The sequence below is a fragment of the Chaetodon trifascialis genome, chromosome 9 (assembly GCF_039877785.1).
Source record: "Chaetodon trifascialis isolate fChaTrf1 chromosome 9, fChaTrf1.hap1, whole genome shotgun sequence".
Taxonomy (NCBI): domain Eukaryota; kingdom Metazoa; phylum Chordata; class Actinopteri; order Chaetodontiformes; family Chaetodontidae; genus Chaetodon; species Chaetodon trifascialis.
The window spans coordinates 5099836-5117735 of record NC_092064.1 but is presented as its reverse complement, the minus strand read 5'-3'; the positions used below and the strand labels follow the sequence as shown (position 1 = coordinate 5117735).

At 40.7% G+C, this 17900-nt stretch overlaps 1 protein-coding gene across 1 annotated transcript; it reads right to left on the bottom strand.

The window, feature by feature from the left end:
* Positions 1 to 1332: 1332 nt before the first annotated feature.
* Positions 1333 to 17695, bottom strand: LOC139336890 (A disintegrin and metalloproteinase with thrombospondin motifs 8-like). The gene is made up of 9 exons (XM_070971192.1): positions 16696 to 17695; positions 14085 to 14324; positions 10391 to 10523; positions 10052 to 10219; positions 8899 to 9191; positions 6297 to 6483; positions 5657 to 5829; positions 4974 to 5149; positions 1333 to 3867 (listed from the first exon to the last, which is right to left on the bottom strand). The coding sequence occupies exons 1-9, from the start codon at positions 17428 to 17430 to the stop codon at positions 3123 to 3125; spliced, it is 2850 nt and encodes a 949-aa protein (XP_070827293.1). The 5' UTR covers positions 17431 to 17695; the 3' UTR covers positions 1333 to 3122.
* Between the last annotated feature and the right edge of the window lie 205 nt (positions 17696 to 17900).

Genomic DNA, 17900 nt, shown 5'->3' with positions numbered 1-17900 from the left:
TCACTGGTACTTTGTGTGGCCTTCACTGACCTGTTCATCTAATACTAACATGCACATATCTGATATGTGTTGAAAACACATTTCTTTATCACACTCTTCTATTTCTGTAATGTGTTCTGAATTTTTTCTAAGTATTATCCTCTACCTCAATTCAATTTTTTTATTTTGTCACTTACTGTTTATTTTGTTGTTCTGTATCTCTTCTAATATGGCTGTTGCTATAAATATTGTCATATTTTTATTTCTTAATGTTTCTTTTTGTTTACAGTAATTTCTTCTTCTTTTTCATTGAAATATTAAAGTATTACCTGGCTTTAAGGTAAACACTATACAATGGCTGCTAGGTAATACTCCCCAGCAGAATGGGGATATCTTGATGCTTTACTTTAGATTATGTCATACAACCATCTTTAATGAGGTGGGGGGTTCTTTTGTCTGTGATACCTTTCACCTCATGCTTCCAGGAACAGGTCAAATAATAATTTGTTCACATGATTACCTTTTTAGTTCCTATTTCATATTTCTTTATGTCAGACATAGAAAGACTTTCTCCATCTTCATTAAGTTTGATAGAAAGTGAAATCACCAGGAACAGCAATGGAAGTAGGTTTCTATGCCTGAGCAAGTCTGAAACGTTGTATTTTAATATGTTAGGCTGCGGTGACTATTCCAAACCAAACCAAATTCTGTGTATCATATTATGGGCTTGTTGGTATTTGTAACTTTTATGATTTTCACATCTGTCAACCTCACTCAGCTGTGAATAGAACAAGACTTACATTTAAAAAAGGATATTGTTAAGTCACTGTTGCTGCCTGTTAACTGGAGGTTCCACCCTAACCACAGCTACTGAGTACGTTTTATATGGCTGTCTTTATTTCAGACGTCTGAACAGAGAAGTTATTCCAGTGTGGGAGAATTTTACTGAACATCTTAAGGAGTTTCAGTTTGTAAAACCAGCAATGAAATCTGCCTCACTCTGCTTATAAAAGCTGCCAACCCCACCTACAAGAATTCCATTAGTCTGACCTTCATTGGTAGGTTTCAGTGACCCACAATAGTCTTAAAAGGTGCTCTGGAAAACATGGAAAACTTGAACATTTGTTTAAAATAAATGGCTCATTATGCGATATGGCTCCTCCTGATATTGGCACAATTTTTGATATGCATCCACTATTCAGGACAGAAGAATCCTCAAGAAATAAAGCTTGCACAAGAGAGAAAAGGAGAGGGTTGTAACACTTTTTGTATGCAGACATTTGGAGAAATGGTTCATAAAGTTTCATTTAGTTGACATAGAGGATAAGTCACAGTAAAAGAGAAACATGTATTGACATAAATGTGTTTATTTGACCATTTTTATCGACAAAATTCTCAAAGACAGCAGCATCTGCCATGTTAATTACATGTCCAAGGTAAAAACTTTACAAAAATAAATAGCTTAAAAAGGAAGCTGTAATAATAAAATAGTATGGTCCTTCACTGAAGGGATATAGGCCTAATGCTCCATCTCTTTTGTTTTATAACATACTGTAAATTAACAACAGGAATGAAGAAATCAAATATACATACAAGAGTCTGAAAACAACCGTGAGTGTTTGCATATGATGCATTAACAAATACAAGTCTGGAAATGAATAAAAATAATGTTATTTTTCATATACACGATAGATAGTATGTTCACTTAACTTAATAATAACACCTACAAAGAAACATTTGTTGCATTGCAGATTGTTTGTACCACTGTTCCTCCCAAAGGCATTGTAATGCACCAGGGAAAAGGATGACTAACTAAACTACAGGGCAGAGGGAAATTCTCTGTCATGGGTTTTCTGGTCAATATCTAAGCTGAGTGCTTTTACACACCGTGTAAAGTCAAACTCTATTAATTTCTATAAATTCTACACATCTGGTTTGTCATTGAAACAATCTGTTCTGATGTAAGCTCACACTAATACAAGTCCAAAATGTTGTCAGATTTAGAGTCACTGAATGGTTTCCCCATAGTTCCACAATGCTAATTTTCCATTGAAAAACATGACAACTTCATCACAATCATTTAACACAAATCACATTTTGGCATGTGTGTAGAAAAGATAAGCAAGGAGCGCATTTCCCAGAGGCTTAAAACCCCCACGCATCAATCGTATGTACTGTACCTACCTAATAGGTAAATGGCTCGATTAAAGCTTTATAGGGGTTTGAGTTCTGTGGAGGACAATTGGAGGTATATTTACACTGTGCTGGTGTTTGACAGCAGGTTTCATGCCATTGGTCTAGCCCCACTTTAAGTGACAGCTAACTTAAAAAGACATATTGCGGATTATATCAGACTTCAGCCAAAAGTTAGTTTCTCTTTGAAGTGGGACTAGAAAACTTCTCTTTCTGGAGAAAACACACACACAGCACCTTCATCTAGCATCTATACATGGCATCACATGTACATCCTGAGGTAGATTTCCATTGTTTCAATTCTCAATAGTGGTTGTCAAATGTCAACAAAAGATGACAAAACAATATTCAGGCAAATGCCCTTGATGTGACTTGATGCGACCAGTTGGTAACATGGACGGATTATGAGACGGGCCCCTGGGCACAGACTTGTAACAGACCCCCCACCCTCCTAAATAGAAGCCAGACCCCCAGACTGAAAGAGACACAAAACAATTTGATGCATCTGAACTGCATTTTGCAGCTGAACCAGCACTCAGAATCTCAGAGACACAAAAACAATTTAGAGATGTTGTTTGTAGTCATCTTGTGACTTTTTCTAGCTGTTTTGTGTCACTTTGTGGTCATTTTGTTTCCCTTCATTGTCATTTTGTGTCTCTTTGTGGTCATTTTGCAGTTCTTTGTCTCTCTCTGTGGTCATTTCGTTTCCCTTTGCAGTCATTTTTGTCTCTTTGTGGTTGCTTTGTGCCTCTTTGTGGTCATTTTATGTCTCTGTGGTCATTTTGTGTCTCTTTGAATTTGTTTTGCGTCTCTTTGTGGTCATTTTGTGTTTCTGATGCCTTACACTTTGTGCCCCTGGGCCTGTGCCCAGTATGCTCATTCAGTAATCCATCCATGGTTGGTAAGTGCAGTCAGACCAAAAACCGAAAGTTCTACTGTACTCATGTTCCTCATAAGCACTCTTGGTCGAGACATTCTCCGGAGACTGGCTCTGGGATTTTGTTCGGATCGCACTTCTCTGGCTCAACAGTCTTCCCAGTGTAGTCAATGCAGAAGACGGTGCGACGGCGCTCCCCCTGGCCACAAGTTCGTGAGCATGCGGACCAAGGTCCCATCTGCCATATGGGGCATGGCAGATCCCCACAGGGTCTGATGTCTACAGGTTTCAGGTCTTTGTCGCACTGGCTGGAGAGGAAGCCTGCGTTGTCTCGACATTCAACATTCCTCCTGGACCATCCAGAGCCGCAGCTCTTGGAGCACTCTGACCACTCTCCCAGCACCCAGTCAGGCACGCCGAATGGATGGATCACATGCAAAGATGGCAACGAGCCCTTTTTCTCCTTGGATTTGTTAAAGGTCACATCTCTAGGGATGAAAAAGGTATATTTGACCTTTGGAGGGTTGGCGTCCCCCGCTGTGGCCAAGAGTTGGATAGTGATGGCCTCTTTCAGCTGCCTGAAACTCTGGATCCTCTCCAGTGTGGTGGAAGAGCCACTGTACTTTAGCACAGCACCCAACACAGGAATGTCCTGCTCCACCGTGGATACAGAGAAGTTACCATTGAGGATGTAACCGCCAGTCTCTCTCTTTACAGCCAGGTAGTTCCCATCATGTTTGATTCCTCTGTGGCTCCGCTGTTTGATGTCAATGTTAGTCGCACCAACAGGAATTGTGACTATGTCACTGTATCCATAGCTGGTAGAGAAAACAAAGAACTGGATTTAGATAATGTACACACTTTGTTTTCTTAGTTTGAAGAAATTGTTCAATGGTTTGGGTAATACTGTATGCTTGTTTGCTTTCCTCATGAGAGTTAGATGAGAAGTTAAGTAAGTGTTAAGTAGAGAGCTAGAGAGGCGATTAGCATAGCTTAGCTTGGTTAATTATACAAATTGGTGGCAGCAGCTTGGCTCTCTCAAAAGCTCAAATAATGGCTTATATCTAATACACAGCTATGAACGTGTTATCAATCTTCTTATTTAACACAGGGCAACAAAACAAATAAGCATATTCCCAAACATTTCAAACAATTTCTCTAACATGCTATATCTCTGTACACAAGCACAAATGTATTTCTTGTCAAATAAAAAATGGGTACAATGACTTTACAGTGAGATTAGCAGGCAACCTTTGCTATAGCCGTAAATGCTCTGCACAGAGGTGGGGGGACAGAGTCAATTACATGTAAACAGTTGAAGGCAAGATGCTGCCGGGCTAGCTACCATATATGCTATACTCGGTCAATTTTGATGTATGTGTTTATTTCTTTATCTTTTTCTGACTTGTTTAGTTTTTTTTCATCCCTTCTTACCTCTCTATCGATAGAGAAATGCAGTATTTGTCTTATAAGCCACTGGTTGTTGGCAGTGTGGGACTTAAGTCCCAAAAGCCATTAACAAATACCAAACATATGAGGTGCACTGTGAAGTTGTTGTAATGATATTGTACAGCAGTAGTATTCAAACTGAAGGTTACTATGTTTATCTTCACTAATAACAAAGAGTGAAAGTAAATTACAGTATCACATACTCAGGTTCACTTAAAGTTTGTGCAGAGAGGAGCAAACCATCTTAATGATGAAGGCAACACTAACTGTCCAATAATGACTGACTATTTGGTCATAAATATATAATAAGCATTCAAAATAACTGCTGTCATTACTGCAAAAAGTGTTTTCTATGCTATAATCTGTCATCAGATCAGAGAAAGTTCAAATTATAAAGAGGCTCAAATATGCCCCTGGACAATTACATACAATTGTAATTAGTTTCAAATGTAAGGAACGCTTTTAGAGCACTTACATTGCTTTGTTGTAGGAGCCTGTGATCTTTCTGCAGGTGAGCCCACTTCCTCCACACACTCCACACTTATCCACTCTCTTGTTGGATCCAATCACCTGGTCACAGCCTGCCTTCACACACTGGCCTTGGACACACACCGATGTGGTATCAGGGCCACAGGTCGTCCCATCAATCACCTGCAGGGGCACAACAGCTAGGTGCTGTTCATTCTTTTATCTTTCATTCTTTTATCACAAGTGTTGAGTTGCATTTTTAACGATTGCTTGGTTCTTGTCTGGGATGTACCTCGTGTTCTATATTAAGATGTAGAGACAATGACTTTTTAAAAAGAATATCAATTGAAGGTCTACATATTAGCATTTTCAAATTTTTTTGGCTTTCCCTCCAGTGTCGTAACATATTATTCTCCATGCTAACAATAACTGACAGATTTCTTATCTGTACACAAGATTACTTGACACTGCAATATTGATAAACTCTCATAAGATAAGATAATGTGCATTACAATAGAATTGGGTTGTCAAAATCCAAATATAATACACATAAATACACATAAATAAATACACACTTGTATTTAAGACGGAATTTGAAGAAATGTTATTCACTGTGACTCGAAAGCACAAGATTAATACTGGGATGTGTCAGCTGCAGTGTGAATGTAACTGTGAGTACATAAACTGTACCTTGGATTCAAACACTTTGAATTCACTGCTGCCCCTGGCCCTGCAGAACAGCTTACATCTGTCTCTTGGAGATACACCAGCGTACTTTGGTATCCACTGTTTCATATTCCCATTGTAGTCCAGGTAGTTGGGACTGTTGTACTTCTCACACTGTTCCTCTCTGAAACTCTTTCCTAAAGGTGAAAAATGGAGTAAAGCTTAGTGTACAATACACTGAGGTCAATGTGCTGACAGGAAGCACTTGAAAATATAATCATCAGTCATACAAAGTAAATGAAATTCTACAGCCAAATATGTTGAATATGTCAATATTTAATACTTTTGCATTACCTGTAAAGTCATTTTTTAAGGTAAACCACCTAACATTAGCCTGTTCCAGGATTCTATGCAGGAATGTACGAAGATGACTGATGAATGATGTAAGAATTAGACAATTATTATTATTCCAGATCCCGTGGAGTTATTCTGTTTGTCTACACTGTCAAAAAACATCTGATAGCACCATTGAATATTTGGATTCAGTTTAAAAAAATGTTATTAAAATAGTAAAGTGTATTGAATGTATTATCTTATATCAAAACACTGGCTATCAGCAGCTTCAGGTTTTGTTTTTTGAAACCTGCTCCGTGCTGATTCTCACCTTCGTTGTCGTCACAGGGCTGCGTGTTGCAGGACTGGTACTGAACCCTCTGTCCCTCACAGTACTTCCCCCCATTCTGAGGCACAGGGTCAGTGCACTCCCTGTAGGAGAACTCCACCCCACCTCCACATGTTCTGGAGCACTGCTGCCATGGTCCCCATGAGCTCCAGCCGCCATCCACAACCACCTGTGGTAAAACACAGCAAGAAAAGAGGGAAAAAAGAGCCGTCAGAGTAGTTGGTTAGAGCTCAGTGCCAAAGGCAATCTCAGCTGTGTAGCCTAAACCACAGTCTGGGCTTCTGGGTTTGAGGCCGCACAGTGTGTTGGCGTGCTGTGACTTCAGGCTAAATCTATGTTGAAGTTCGGCACGCGCCTGCTGTCTGCCTCTACCCACATTCCTGCCACATGTGTCACTCACCACTAGTGGAACCTGCCATGCTGCAGCTTTGTACGGCAGAATTGAAAGTGTGCGCGTTTGCTAAGATGGGTGTCCTTTCCAGAAGTTTTATGAGTTTGGAGCAGCTAACATCCCAACTGCCAGCACGTCTGGGTTCATAAACAGATGTGTGATCATAACACAAGGGGAAGATATCAAGGCAACCAAGCTAAAATGAAACACTGAGATGTATAAATGTTCTTTAAGGAAATATAAGAAGGCATCATGCAGCAGCTGGATTTAAACTCAACGAAACCCAACACTGTTGTAATCTGTACTTTTAGCCTGTACTTTTCATTCATACATTCCTACTTAAAACTGCACACAGCTGCATTAATGTGAAGCTGTGTAATATCTGTACTAACTGAGACACTGTATTTACTTTGGTATTGATGACAACTGTTTGGAGGGTAACATGGAGATTTTTTCCTAAATCAGCAGTTTTCCTTGTTTGTTGATAAAAATGGAATCTGTTCTGGAGTTATATTACACAATCTTCTCCTGTGCAATATTAGATGTTCCCATTTCCATTTTTTCCATTGATTGAATCACACAATCATTCTTCTTCAATTACTGTTTCAAAGGTTAATTGTAGGATATTGTTGATCAAAGAGAAAATGCATCAAATCAGGCAAATCAGCATAAGTAGAAAGTTAATTTATTTTTATTTTATTTTATTTTTTTGCAGAACAAACTTTGAAACTATTAGTCATATTTATCACAGAAATATGAATCAGAAACCCAGTGTGAAAAAAAATCCATCAATCTGCTGAGGGAGATTGTCTCAAAGTTACTGACATAAGTTTTCTGACTACAAACTTGATCACTATTTCTGAGAAAATGAGAAGTGCGCTTTAAAGGAAGTGACTCATCAAAACCTACAGGCAGTTCTTAGCAGCAAGCAAGTTTAAGCAAATACACACTGTCAGCATGCAACATGCAACATGAAGTAAACAGGGAAAGACTGCACAGCGAACTGGTCTTACATCCTTTGAAGGTTGATGAGGTCAAAACTTTACAAAAAGTGACAGCTGACAGTGAATTGACCGAGTGCGGCTTTAATATTGTCTTGCATGTAAATTTGGTCTTTGGTCTTGAAGCTGTTTTAATTATGGGTTGGGGCAGAACCACAACAAGTTTAACATCACATTATGGCCTTTATTTGTTTGACATGCTAATGCATTCCCAAAGGCAACCTGACGAAGGTAAATCCAAAATTCCCTTTCCTAATTCTGTTTTGTTTTATCCAACTCCCGAGAAAAACATCTGGCTCTTTAGCTGCAAAATGCTCCACTGTGTTCACCAGCTATTCCCTAACTTTGTCCGTCTGTTGTTACTGTCTTACCAGAGCTTTTTCATTGTGCTGTGAGAGTGAACCAAAAACACAAGTTGTGGGCCATAAAACTAAAACAATGAGCTCAAAGACACTATAAAAAACTTGGTAGTGCTGTGGGGAACTGCAAAATCAGATGGTAACTGAACTAAACTTTTACACATAGTCATTCAACCCACTGTTCATATAAAAATTTTGAATAGTGCAGCATTAAAGCAAGACTATCTAACTTTGGCTTAGCAATAGTCACCGTACCCTCAATTGATAACTACAGGGCAATGGTGAATGCTAAAACACAGCAAAAGATTTCATAAGATGAAATTCCAGCAGATACGGCTGCATCGTCTTCTGCATGCCTTCATACGCCACTGAGAGCATTTTAAAAGCAGAACGTTTTGTCTGCCTGTGTTCTTGGCTTGCTAAGATTTTTTTGATTTGGTCATTTTTCTTGATGTTTGTGCTTCTATCATAAGTGGCATGTTGTTAAATGGTTGTTGACATACCATAGGGAGTCTACACAGGATGTTATATTTTGAGAATTGAACAGCTCCTCTACACTATCCCTGTGTCTGACTTCCTGCCTGGCTCGATCTGCTCTCTGTTGGCTAAACAGCTATCATTAGCCACCATAAGCTACTGGTCATATCAGACCAACTAAGGCAGCAGGGGCAATACCCCTGAATATATTGAAATGAGCAAGGATATGTTCGATTGCTAATGAATCTAACTTTTCAGATGTAAGACCGACATGGCATTAGTTCTTTAGAAGCAATGTAGCCTTGTTTTTATAACATAAACCACTTGTTTTTCCGATTAAAAAAAAGCAGTCTTACCAGCGGCTGCATCACTTCCTGGGTTGACATGCACAATCCATGGAGGCAGGTCCCGTTGCTGCTACAAGGGGTGCCATCAGCCCAGGGCAAGCTGCCGTTCTTAGTGGAACACTGCGTTGTCCCATCCTCTTGACACCACAGTTGGCTACAAATATCACTGTCTGAGGTGTTGGGACAGTGGGCAAACTCCTCTCCAAAAATCTGCTGGCACTGCTGGTCCAAGCTGTACTTGGTGCCTGGCAGCTCTCTTGGTAACGGCATGGTACTCTCTGGGACATCCAGCAGGCAGTCCCCTGTGGTTACAGTACAAAGCAGCACTGTATGAGGCTGATTACATTACGGTTTATGGAGATTATGGATTTTGTGGTAGTGTGGCAATTATAAATGTGTTGCTGTTTGCGTGTGGCATGACAACAGTGGAAAAATATTCAGGTCAAGTTGTGTCCTGACTATAAAAATAAATAATTTAGATGTAACTAATGCAGTGCAGTTTTATAGGCCACCTCATGCTCTGAATCTGGACATTTGACAACTACTCTAAATCTGACTTTATTCATTGTTCTTCTAATAGTTCTTTATTACATTCAAAAAGCTTTTTGTTCGGAGTTGTCAGTGACGTCCCCAGTTCGGAATGAACATTCTCAGCCACATGAGTTCTTGTTGGAGGCATTTTCCAACTGATAAAGAACATATTTTGCTGACACCAGCTGTTGCTTTTGGCTGAGGGGGTGAAGAACAGGAAGAAGTCCATTGTATGACTCAGTGGAAAAGAAGGTTCACTGATAGGTCTAGCAAGGATACAAACAATACAAGATGCACAACACGAAATGGGGAGAGGGAGCAACGGAGGGAGGCGAGGCAAAGAGAAAGACAAAGGGTGAAGAGAAAAGGATGAGGAAATCTAGGGCAAGATAAACTATCCCCACAACCCATAATTTAAGGGGAGTGACATGTTTAGGCAGAGAAGCCATAATTAGAGTATGAGAGGAATAACAGTATGTTTTATTCATCTCTGAATCAGCCCTAATAACAGAGCCACAACGTTGTGGCAGATGTCCACATCGGCAGAAGGTCCCCACAGGGCTGCTCAATTTCGGATTTACTTCTGTGTAATCTTTAACATGCTGGGGCGACAACCTGAAATATTCCCTACCATGTCCGTTGTCAAAGAACTCTGTGATGTAGAGAGCACTGCAGGGAGACCAGGGTGCAGTCTTGTTGAGGCTGACAAACAGTGGGGCCATAAGGTAATGTCCTCCCAGATCACCAAACAGCCTCTCGCAGGTCTTGGAGTCATCATGAGGCATACTCAGCACATGACCTGCAGTGGGAAAGAATGCAATGATAATGATGTGATTTACAGGTGCACAAAATTGTTGTTATGACTGACTGAAAAAGGCTTTTAAGCTCCACATAATTTGCCTGTTACACAATATTTCAAAAGTTTTTCCATAAATCCTGCCCACTCATATGACAATAAACGTAAGCTAACCAAGCTCATGTGCAGCTGTGAAGGCAGCTTGCAGCCCGTTGTCCTCGATGACTGAGCAGCTTCTCTTGGGATCGCACATCGTCCCGACGTCGGCCACACCCAGTGTGTCACAGCTCTTCTGTCCACAGATATCCTGCAACACAGACAAACACAGACAACACTGAAGTGTCAAGATCATGATGATGATGATGTCAGATTCGAAAAGCTGATACCAACGCTCAAATTTTCAAAAAAGATGTTCAGAATCTTAAATGTGACCATTTCATTTGCATGCAAGAAATTTCCTGAAATTGTAAGTAATTGTTATATGCCAGTGGGGTGTGGCATGTGGCATTCAAATGGCAGAAACATACTAACAGTCTAAGTGACATATGTACAAGTTCTACTAATAACAAGACACAGACAGCAGAGCATCATAATGGCAGTGGCATACAGTACGTCATTAAGAATGGGTATGTCCTGGTTGAGGGTGGTATCTGCCGGTGGAATATGACTGAGCTCATTTTTAAGTGCCACAGGACAGCAGAACCACAGCAGCATGCCAAAACTCAACAGTGATATACCAGTCAGAATCGATGTATACCCGTAGAACAAAAGCTGCGTGCCATGAGCCACATTTTGATTTGTTGCTGCTGCCAAACACCTTCAGAGTCATTTAACACTACAACTCTCCGCTGAAACCAAGAAAATGCACACTTGTATTGCATCCAGTTTAACTATTTTATTAAAATCAGTTCAGACTGAGGTCTTGGCATGGACAATCAGTGTAGTATTGAGAAATGCCTCAATGAACCTGTAATCACTCAATTTGTAACCACAACACAATAGACAACACACTTTTTAACAGCCTATGTTTAATATGTTGCCAGTATTGGCTTGATGCATTGTTATTAAATAGACAATAGACAATTTCCCTTGAAAAGCAGTGTCCATTTAACAGCAGACAGAGTGGACTATGAAAGAGTTAAAGACATTATTCTGTCAAATGGTAAATATAGTGTATGGGCAGCCGTGAGTGACTGTTATATTAATCATGTAGGATGGTGAACCTTCACCATCTATTTGTGTCCAGTTGTTGTTTTTATGCCATATTTGAAGGAACAAATCAAAAACATGTTGCTCAGTGTTTCCATCATAAAACAAAGCAAATAAACATCCTCCGCATGCAGCTGTTGAGAGCTGTGATGTGGGAAAATGAACAGTGTGGTGTATCAGAAATCTTTCCCTGCTTGAAAGACACTTGGCTGTGTAGGACGGACATGGACGTGTCCATGGCCTCGCCTCAGCCTCAAAAAAACCACAAGGCAGAACCCTCTGTGATTCAAAACACATCTGGACTTGGAGCTGCCGTTCGAACACAGCTCAGTGTGTGTTTGTACACCTTGTTCTACAGTAGCATCCATCACTCTTGTATGCAGACGCACAGACACAAAGCAAGGTGTATTAGTCAAAGCAGTAGTGACAGCAGTGCATTTGCAGATAGGGCAGACAGGTGGGCAAGCACACACAAACAGCATAACACCACAAAAATGCATGTGAAAAAACAACATGCACCAGACTGCAAATTTTGAGTTTCGCTGTCACAGTAGCCAGTCGTAGCAGCCCTCTCTTCTGACTGTGTGATACATGGCATAGCGTACATTTTCGACCCCAACCCAGCCACACACTCAAGCCCTCGCCATTTACAGAGCCTTAATCGTGTCAAGGCTGATTTGTGGCAGCACTAAATTTAGCTCATCCACGAGGAACCTTCCGTTCTCTACATTTCAAAGCATATCTCCACAGAAGTGGAAAAAAACAAACTGGGTTTGCATGAATGATGGTTTCTCTGATTGAAAGCCGCTTCAACAAATCCAATACAATACTGCAAAAGCACATGTTCTACACATCATTCCCCTGATCTAGGGTCAGATTTCCATCACAACATCATTCAGAAGGTGGATAAATACCAACCCTATCAAATCAAGCTGCAACCAGGGTGTTTAACTATAAAAATTTAATAATAGAGAAGTTACTGGCCTAATGTATTGTCTGATAACACCCTGTCAACATGCACATACCAGAATGGAGAAGGCGGCCAAATACAGCAGGACAAGCCAATCACAACCCAAACCCTGGGGACTTGTGAACTTATTTCCTGTCAAATCATCTATAAAGCATAGTTTATTTGCTGTTTGTTGACATTTCCCCTGCTTGGAAAAGATTGCAATTGTTCCATCCCCAAATTCCCTTTTCAGCATCCTTAATTTACCCCAAGGGCTAGAAAGGTTTTCCTTAGCTTCACCTTGTTTCATCTTTTCTTTAATCTCACATGTGCTCCTGGGTTGTTCAAAAGAGCAAAATATGACATTAACTGTGCCAAAACAAGGGGCTCTTTTTCAGCTGGGACCCCTTTAAACACAATTGGCCCTAAAATGCATCTTTGTTGCTGGAACACGTTTTTGCATCAAGGAGTTGTTGTGTGGTTGAGTCTGCTGCCTCTTAAGCCACATTAAGCACCACAGCTGGACTGAATTCCACCAGGGTTTAATTCCTGACTCACCATTGCTGTGTTATTGTCTTCTGAATAGACAACAAAATATACCAGTCCACTGTCTATTGCACGAATAAACTGTGAAGCACTCACAACATTGTTCCTGTTGGTCCATGCACTAAACAGTCCATGTAGTCCACTGTAAGTCTTGAACCATGATACCAGTGTTAAGATATTTTGTGCCAATAATGAGTAGTTTTAAAGCTGAGTTAATTTTGTTGGCCACTTGGAGGCAGAACTCAACAAGCTGAAAAATCACACGTTGATATTTTGTTGGTCTCATAAAGTTGTCACGGTTAATGTGTTCTAGAAATTAAATTGACGGTTTACTAAATTGTTAAATCCTCCACTGTGTTAACCAGTCAGTGGCTAACTTTGTCTGCTTGCCATTTGATGCTGGTGCAGACATTTTTATTTATGTTACAGAAATTATGTCATTTCAGGTCAGTAAACCAAAACAATGGGCTGAAGGTGTTATACCATCGCTATGGGTCATACCTTTTATATTATGCTAACCCCCCCCCCCCCCCCCCCAAAAAAAACCCCATCATACTATGACTGTTTTATATATGAAATTTGGTGTTCCCCAAAGATCACTTCTTAGGCCACTACTGTTTAAAATTTGTAGAACATTCTAGCAAATTTTTTATGAATCCACTTGAGTTTCCCTCAGTGGATGAAGTTTGCTCAGATGTCATCATATGACCTAAGTATGGAACTGTCTGATTGTATATGGGAGGTTGGTAACCCCTGTCTCAGCAGTCCATTCCCAAAAAAATGGCTGTATAGATTGTAATTGGGTTATTACGACCCATACTGATATTTATTGTTAGGCTGCAACCTCTTGTGGCCATAGTAACTATGATGGTAGCAAAAGAGGAAGACAGGGGGCTTATTACAAAACCAAAAAAGTCTGCATATGTAGGTAGGTGGGTGGATGGATGAGCCAAACAAACACAAGACTTTCACTCAGGGAACTGCTGTTTGTGACGCGTGTGAAACCGAAAGTGAGCATTGATTCATGCTCAAAATCTAGCAAATGTCTCAGATCAAAGATAGAAAATATTATTTGTAGATGATGGTATGTTTTATTCCAGACACTTCAACAGCCATTTTGCAGCTTTGAAAAGAAGCTAACCTGGGTATGTTCTTGGCACTCACCTCTCTAGTGAAGAGCATAGCAGTATCATAGTGCTCTGGATGTCTCTGGCTTGGTGGGTTGAAGAGCTGCTGCCAGGAGCAGAAATTCCGCAGAGCCACGCCTCCATTGCTCGAGACCTCCGGGCCAACCTCCTCATCCTCGACCACTAACATCTTCACCAACACGATATTTACTGAGTTCTTTATGCTGGGGTGCTTGTAAATCTGAGCGGCCATTGACATCAGGGTCAAAATATAGTGCTGTGGAGGAGGAAAGGAAAGCATTGATGTTTACAAACTTAAACTTCCATGAACATGAACTTCCTTGGACAGAGCAAAGACACAGTGGAGGATGGATATCAAAGTAAAATGCGTGAAGGTCACGTGGTGCAGACATCCATTTTAGCATGAAATCATGCTTGTGTTCCTGTCTGTACAGACTGGAGCTCAATCAATATTGTACTTTTTTGTCCAATAGTGACATATGAGTTGCGTATTAAATATCCCTTAAAATTCATTATCAAAGAAATGTGACCAGGATATGTACTGAGCTGGAAATTCTACGGCGTAAGAGTAAACTTATCACTACTCTCTGCTGGACAAACTATGTAATAGCAACACACTTAACAACAATGGTTCTAAATTAGTTGAAACCTATCTGCAATTTCTTGTTACTTGTTGGCCAAAATAACATCTACTATGAGCTAGAATCAGCTGATCTGCTTCATCTATCAGCTCCGTCATGCACCACCTCTTATCACCAATGCAAATGCAAAGAGCAATTTTTTTCACGACTTTAATTAGCTGAGTTGCACACAGACCTATTCAAAATCATGAAAAAAAAAACAAACCCCAACGTTATGTGTGTGAAGCCTTATTATCACTTTGACACATACTGTCACTATGTGACAGCAAAAAAATGATCATCAATTGAAATAAAGGTAAGATGAATATAAAGTTTACTCTACTACATGTTACTATTCTACTACACACAGATAAAACTGACTCCAAAAATAACTTGATGTACATTGCTATTCATGCTGACAAGTTTCTGCCTCCTAAATGAACTCAAACTGTGACAGCTTTGGCCCTTAAAAGCATTGAATGTTACACAATGATATTTGGGCTGCTGTATATTCATATCTGTGATGTTATCAGCAGTATTTGTGTCTTGCTGGAGAGGACAAGAACAGTAGGCTGGAGTCTCCTCCAAAAGTCTCGCCCAATAAACTGTCTGCTGCCTTTAAAGGGGATGAGAGGAGCAGATGTGATTGGTCACTGTGGAAGTCTGACACCGCCTGTATTTCTCCCTCTAATGATGTACAGTATTGGTCCAGGATTACGTATGAGCTTTCAAAAAAATATGTTGGATACACTCACATGCCTTGTATTTGCACATTTGCGCTATGCTTGCAACCAGTGTCAGGAAAATACTACTATTTTGCTCCTTGCCATCTTCCTCTTCTAAGTGAAGAATTCAGTAAAATTCCCATTTGCATTTATTAATTCTTAAGCACTGTCTGCATGTATTTTTTGTTCACTGTCCATGACTATGTCTCAGGAGCTAGGAATGGGCCGAGTTTTCCACCGTGCTGTCATGGTGTTGTGTTTTAGTGGAGAGCTGGTAAATCACTATGAATGCGGGGGATTGTACCATGATGTGTATTGTAAAGTCTTTCATCAGCTTTGCTGAAATCACTTTTTCTAGGGTGGGATGGTATTCCCACATAAAAATGTTTTCCATATATGCTGTAAACACACCCACAGAACCACATGTTGATTTTTGCCTGGGACTCCAAATAACTAACAACGCCCTTGCTCATCGGACACCAGGGTCATATTGATGAAATTTGAAATAAGTAAGCGGTTTTCTAATGAAAAACCAACAAAAACCCAGTTCATCAGTCTAACCTGACCCTGGTGGCCTTTTTACTTATTTACTTAACATCCTTACTGTGGGATAAGACAGAGGGTTTGGCAGATGATGAGCGTGTTAAGTACAAACAGACAAGAGTTTAGCTGGTCCAGAGTGTGGCAGGATTGTGGATTGCCCTACTATTGTTTAAAAAGTCTTTTAGTTTATCTCCACTTTGAATACTGGGTGACAATTTGAGGAGTTTTGTCATGTTATATCACCATCCATCAAATATTGTGCAAATGCAATATTGGGTGTTTTACATGATGTATGTTAGGAAATGGCCAGTTGTTCAGATGGCTACAGAATGTATATTGTAAGCCTTGTGAATCTTCCCTGGATGATGCTGAGGTTCTGCTGCCAAATCGTGACAAAGTCCTGAGGAATGTGTTTCAGCATTGCTTGCGTTTCTGTTGCCTGACCTCTTTCTCAGCCTGTGGAAAACAGGGAGCTCACCGATTTCCTCCCAAAGCACCCTCACTGCCAAAACATGTTTTATGAAGCAGCACAGGAAAACAAATCCCTGCCAGTATATGTCTAGGTTATGAATCCTTGCAAAGAGGATGGGGAATTAAAGGAAAATATGACGAAATAAAGGGGGAAAAGATGACGTCTTCGGCAGTTTGGTTATCTAATGTGTTTATCTATCTTAAACTATGGGTCGTTTAGGTTCCCATAAACAAAGTGTGCAGAAAGAATGAGTTCATCGTGCCTGACCTTTATTTCATCTCCATAGAAGTGGGTCATGGTTGAGTCTGCTACCACCAGGGTCTCTATGAACCGTGGTGCGGAAACAAAGCGTCTCCGGCGAGGTTCCCTCTGTGCGTCACTGTCGCCGTGCGTAAAACTTTCCCCATTGTGCTTCTCCGCTCGGCTCTCCACCGCCGCGTGATCAAACAGGAGGGGAACACTGCGGCTTTTGGTGAATGTCCTCCTCTGGATGACATGCAGCTGCTCTGCAGAGTCTGGCCCCAGGCCGCCACGAAGTTTGGGCTCAATTAGATACTCTTTTCCCTCCGTAATGAAGGAGCCAAAGATACCAGAGCACAAACTGACAGATACAATCGAGTTTTGGTCGTTATCTACGCTCCCCGAGTAAAAGCAGCTCCTAAGCTGTCCTTCACTCTCATCAGTCTGGTTCATAAAATGATGAAGATCCGCGACAGGTTGGCCACTTGAAGTGCCGCGTAAAGCGCCAACATCTCTGGCTTTGATGCGCTGTATGGTGAAGGAAGGAGAGATAAAGCTGGTATCTGGAATGAGATTTAGAATTAAGTCTTTGCCAAAGGCACTGAGGAAAAATCTCGGCTGCTCCTCGCTTCTTTTCCAAAAACGACCGCTGATTCTTCCATTTATCCGAACAGGTACAACATCCTCTGATTCAAATGGACTGGAAAGTGCCGCGTCCATTACGCACAGGAGTACAAAGATCAAACACATAGTGGAACGCATCTTCTGCAATGAAAATTGCACTCAAGAATGGTTAAAAAGCAGCGAGTTTATAAAAACTGATGTCCTTTATCTCTGGTAAGTGACGAGTCCAGTCGAAGGGGTATCTTCTCAAATCAGAGGTCTTTTCAAATTAAAAGTGATTTTCCAGTGCTGTAAAGCCAGTCTTGGTCAAAGTATGTCTGGTATTTAATTTAAGTCTGTCTGAGTTGTCGTTTCTTATTCCCTAACCAAGCTAAGTCTTGTTGTACCACTCACCAGCACCGCTGCAGTCTGGACACATCGGGGGTATTTATACTTTCTGCTCTTCCCTGGACACGAGGGGGTTTATTTTTGATATCCTCCGTTGCTGGAAATTCTCCTCCCACTCGCACTTCATGAGATACTCGTGGATAAAACGGATCCAATGAGAATAAGCCGACACTCCCCCCTTCTGAAATAGCTTGACAACCGTGCTCCTATTATTAACCCAG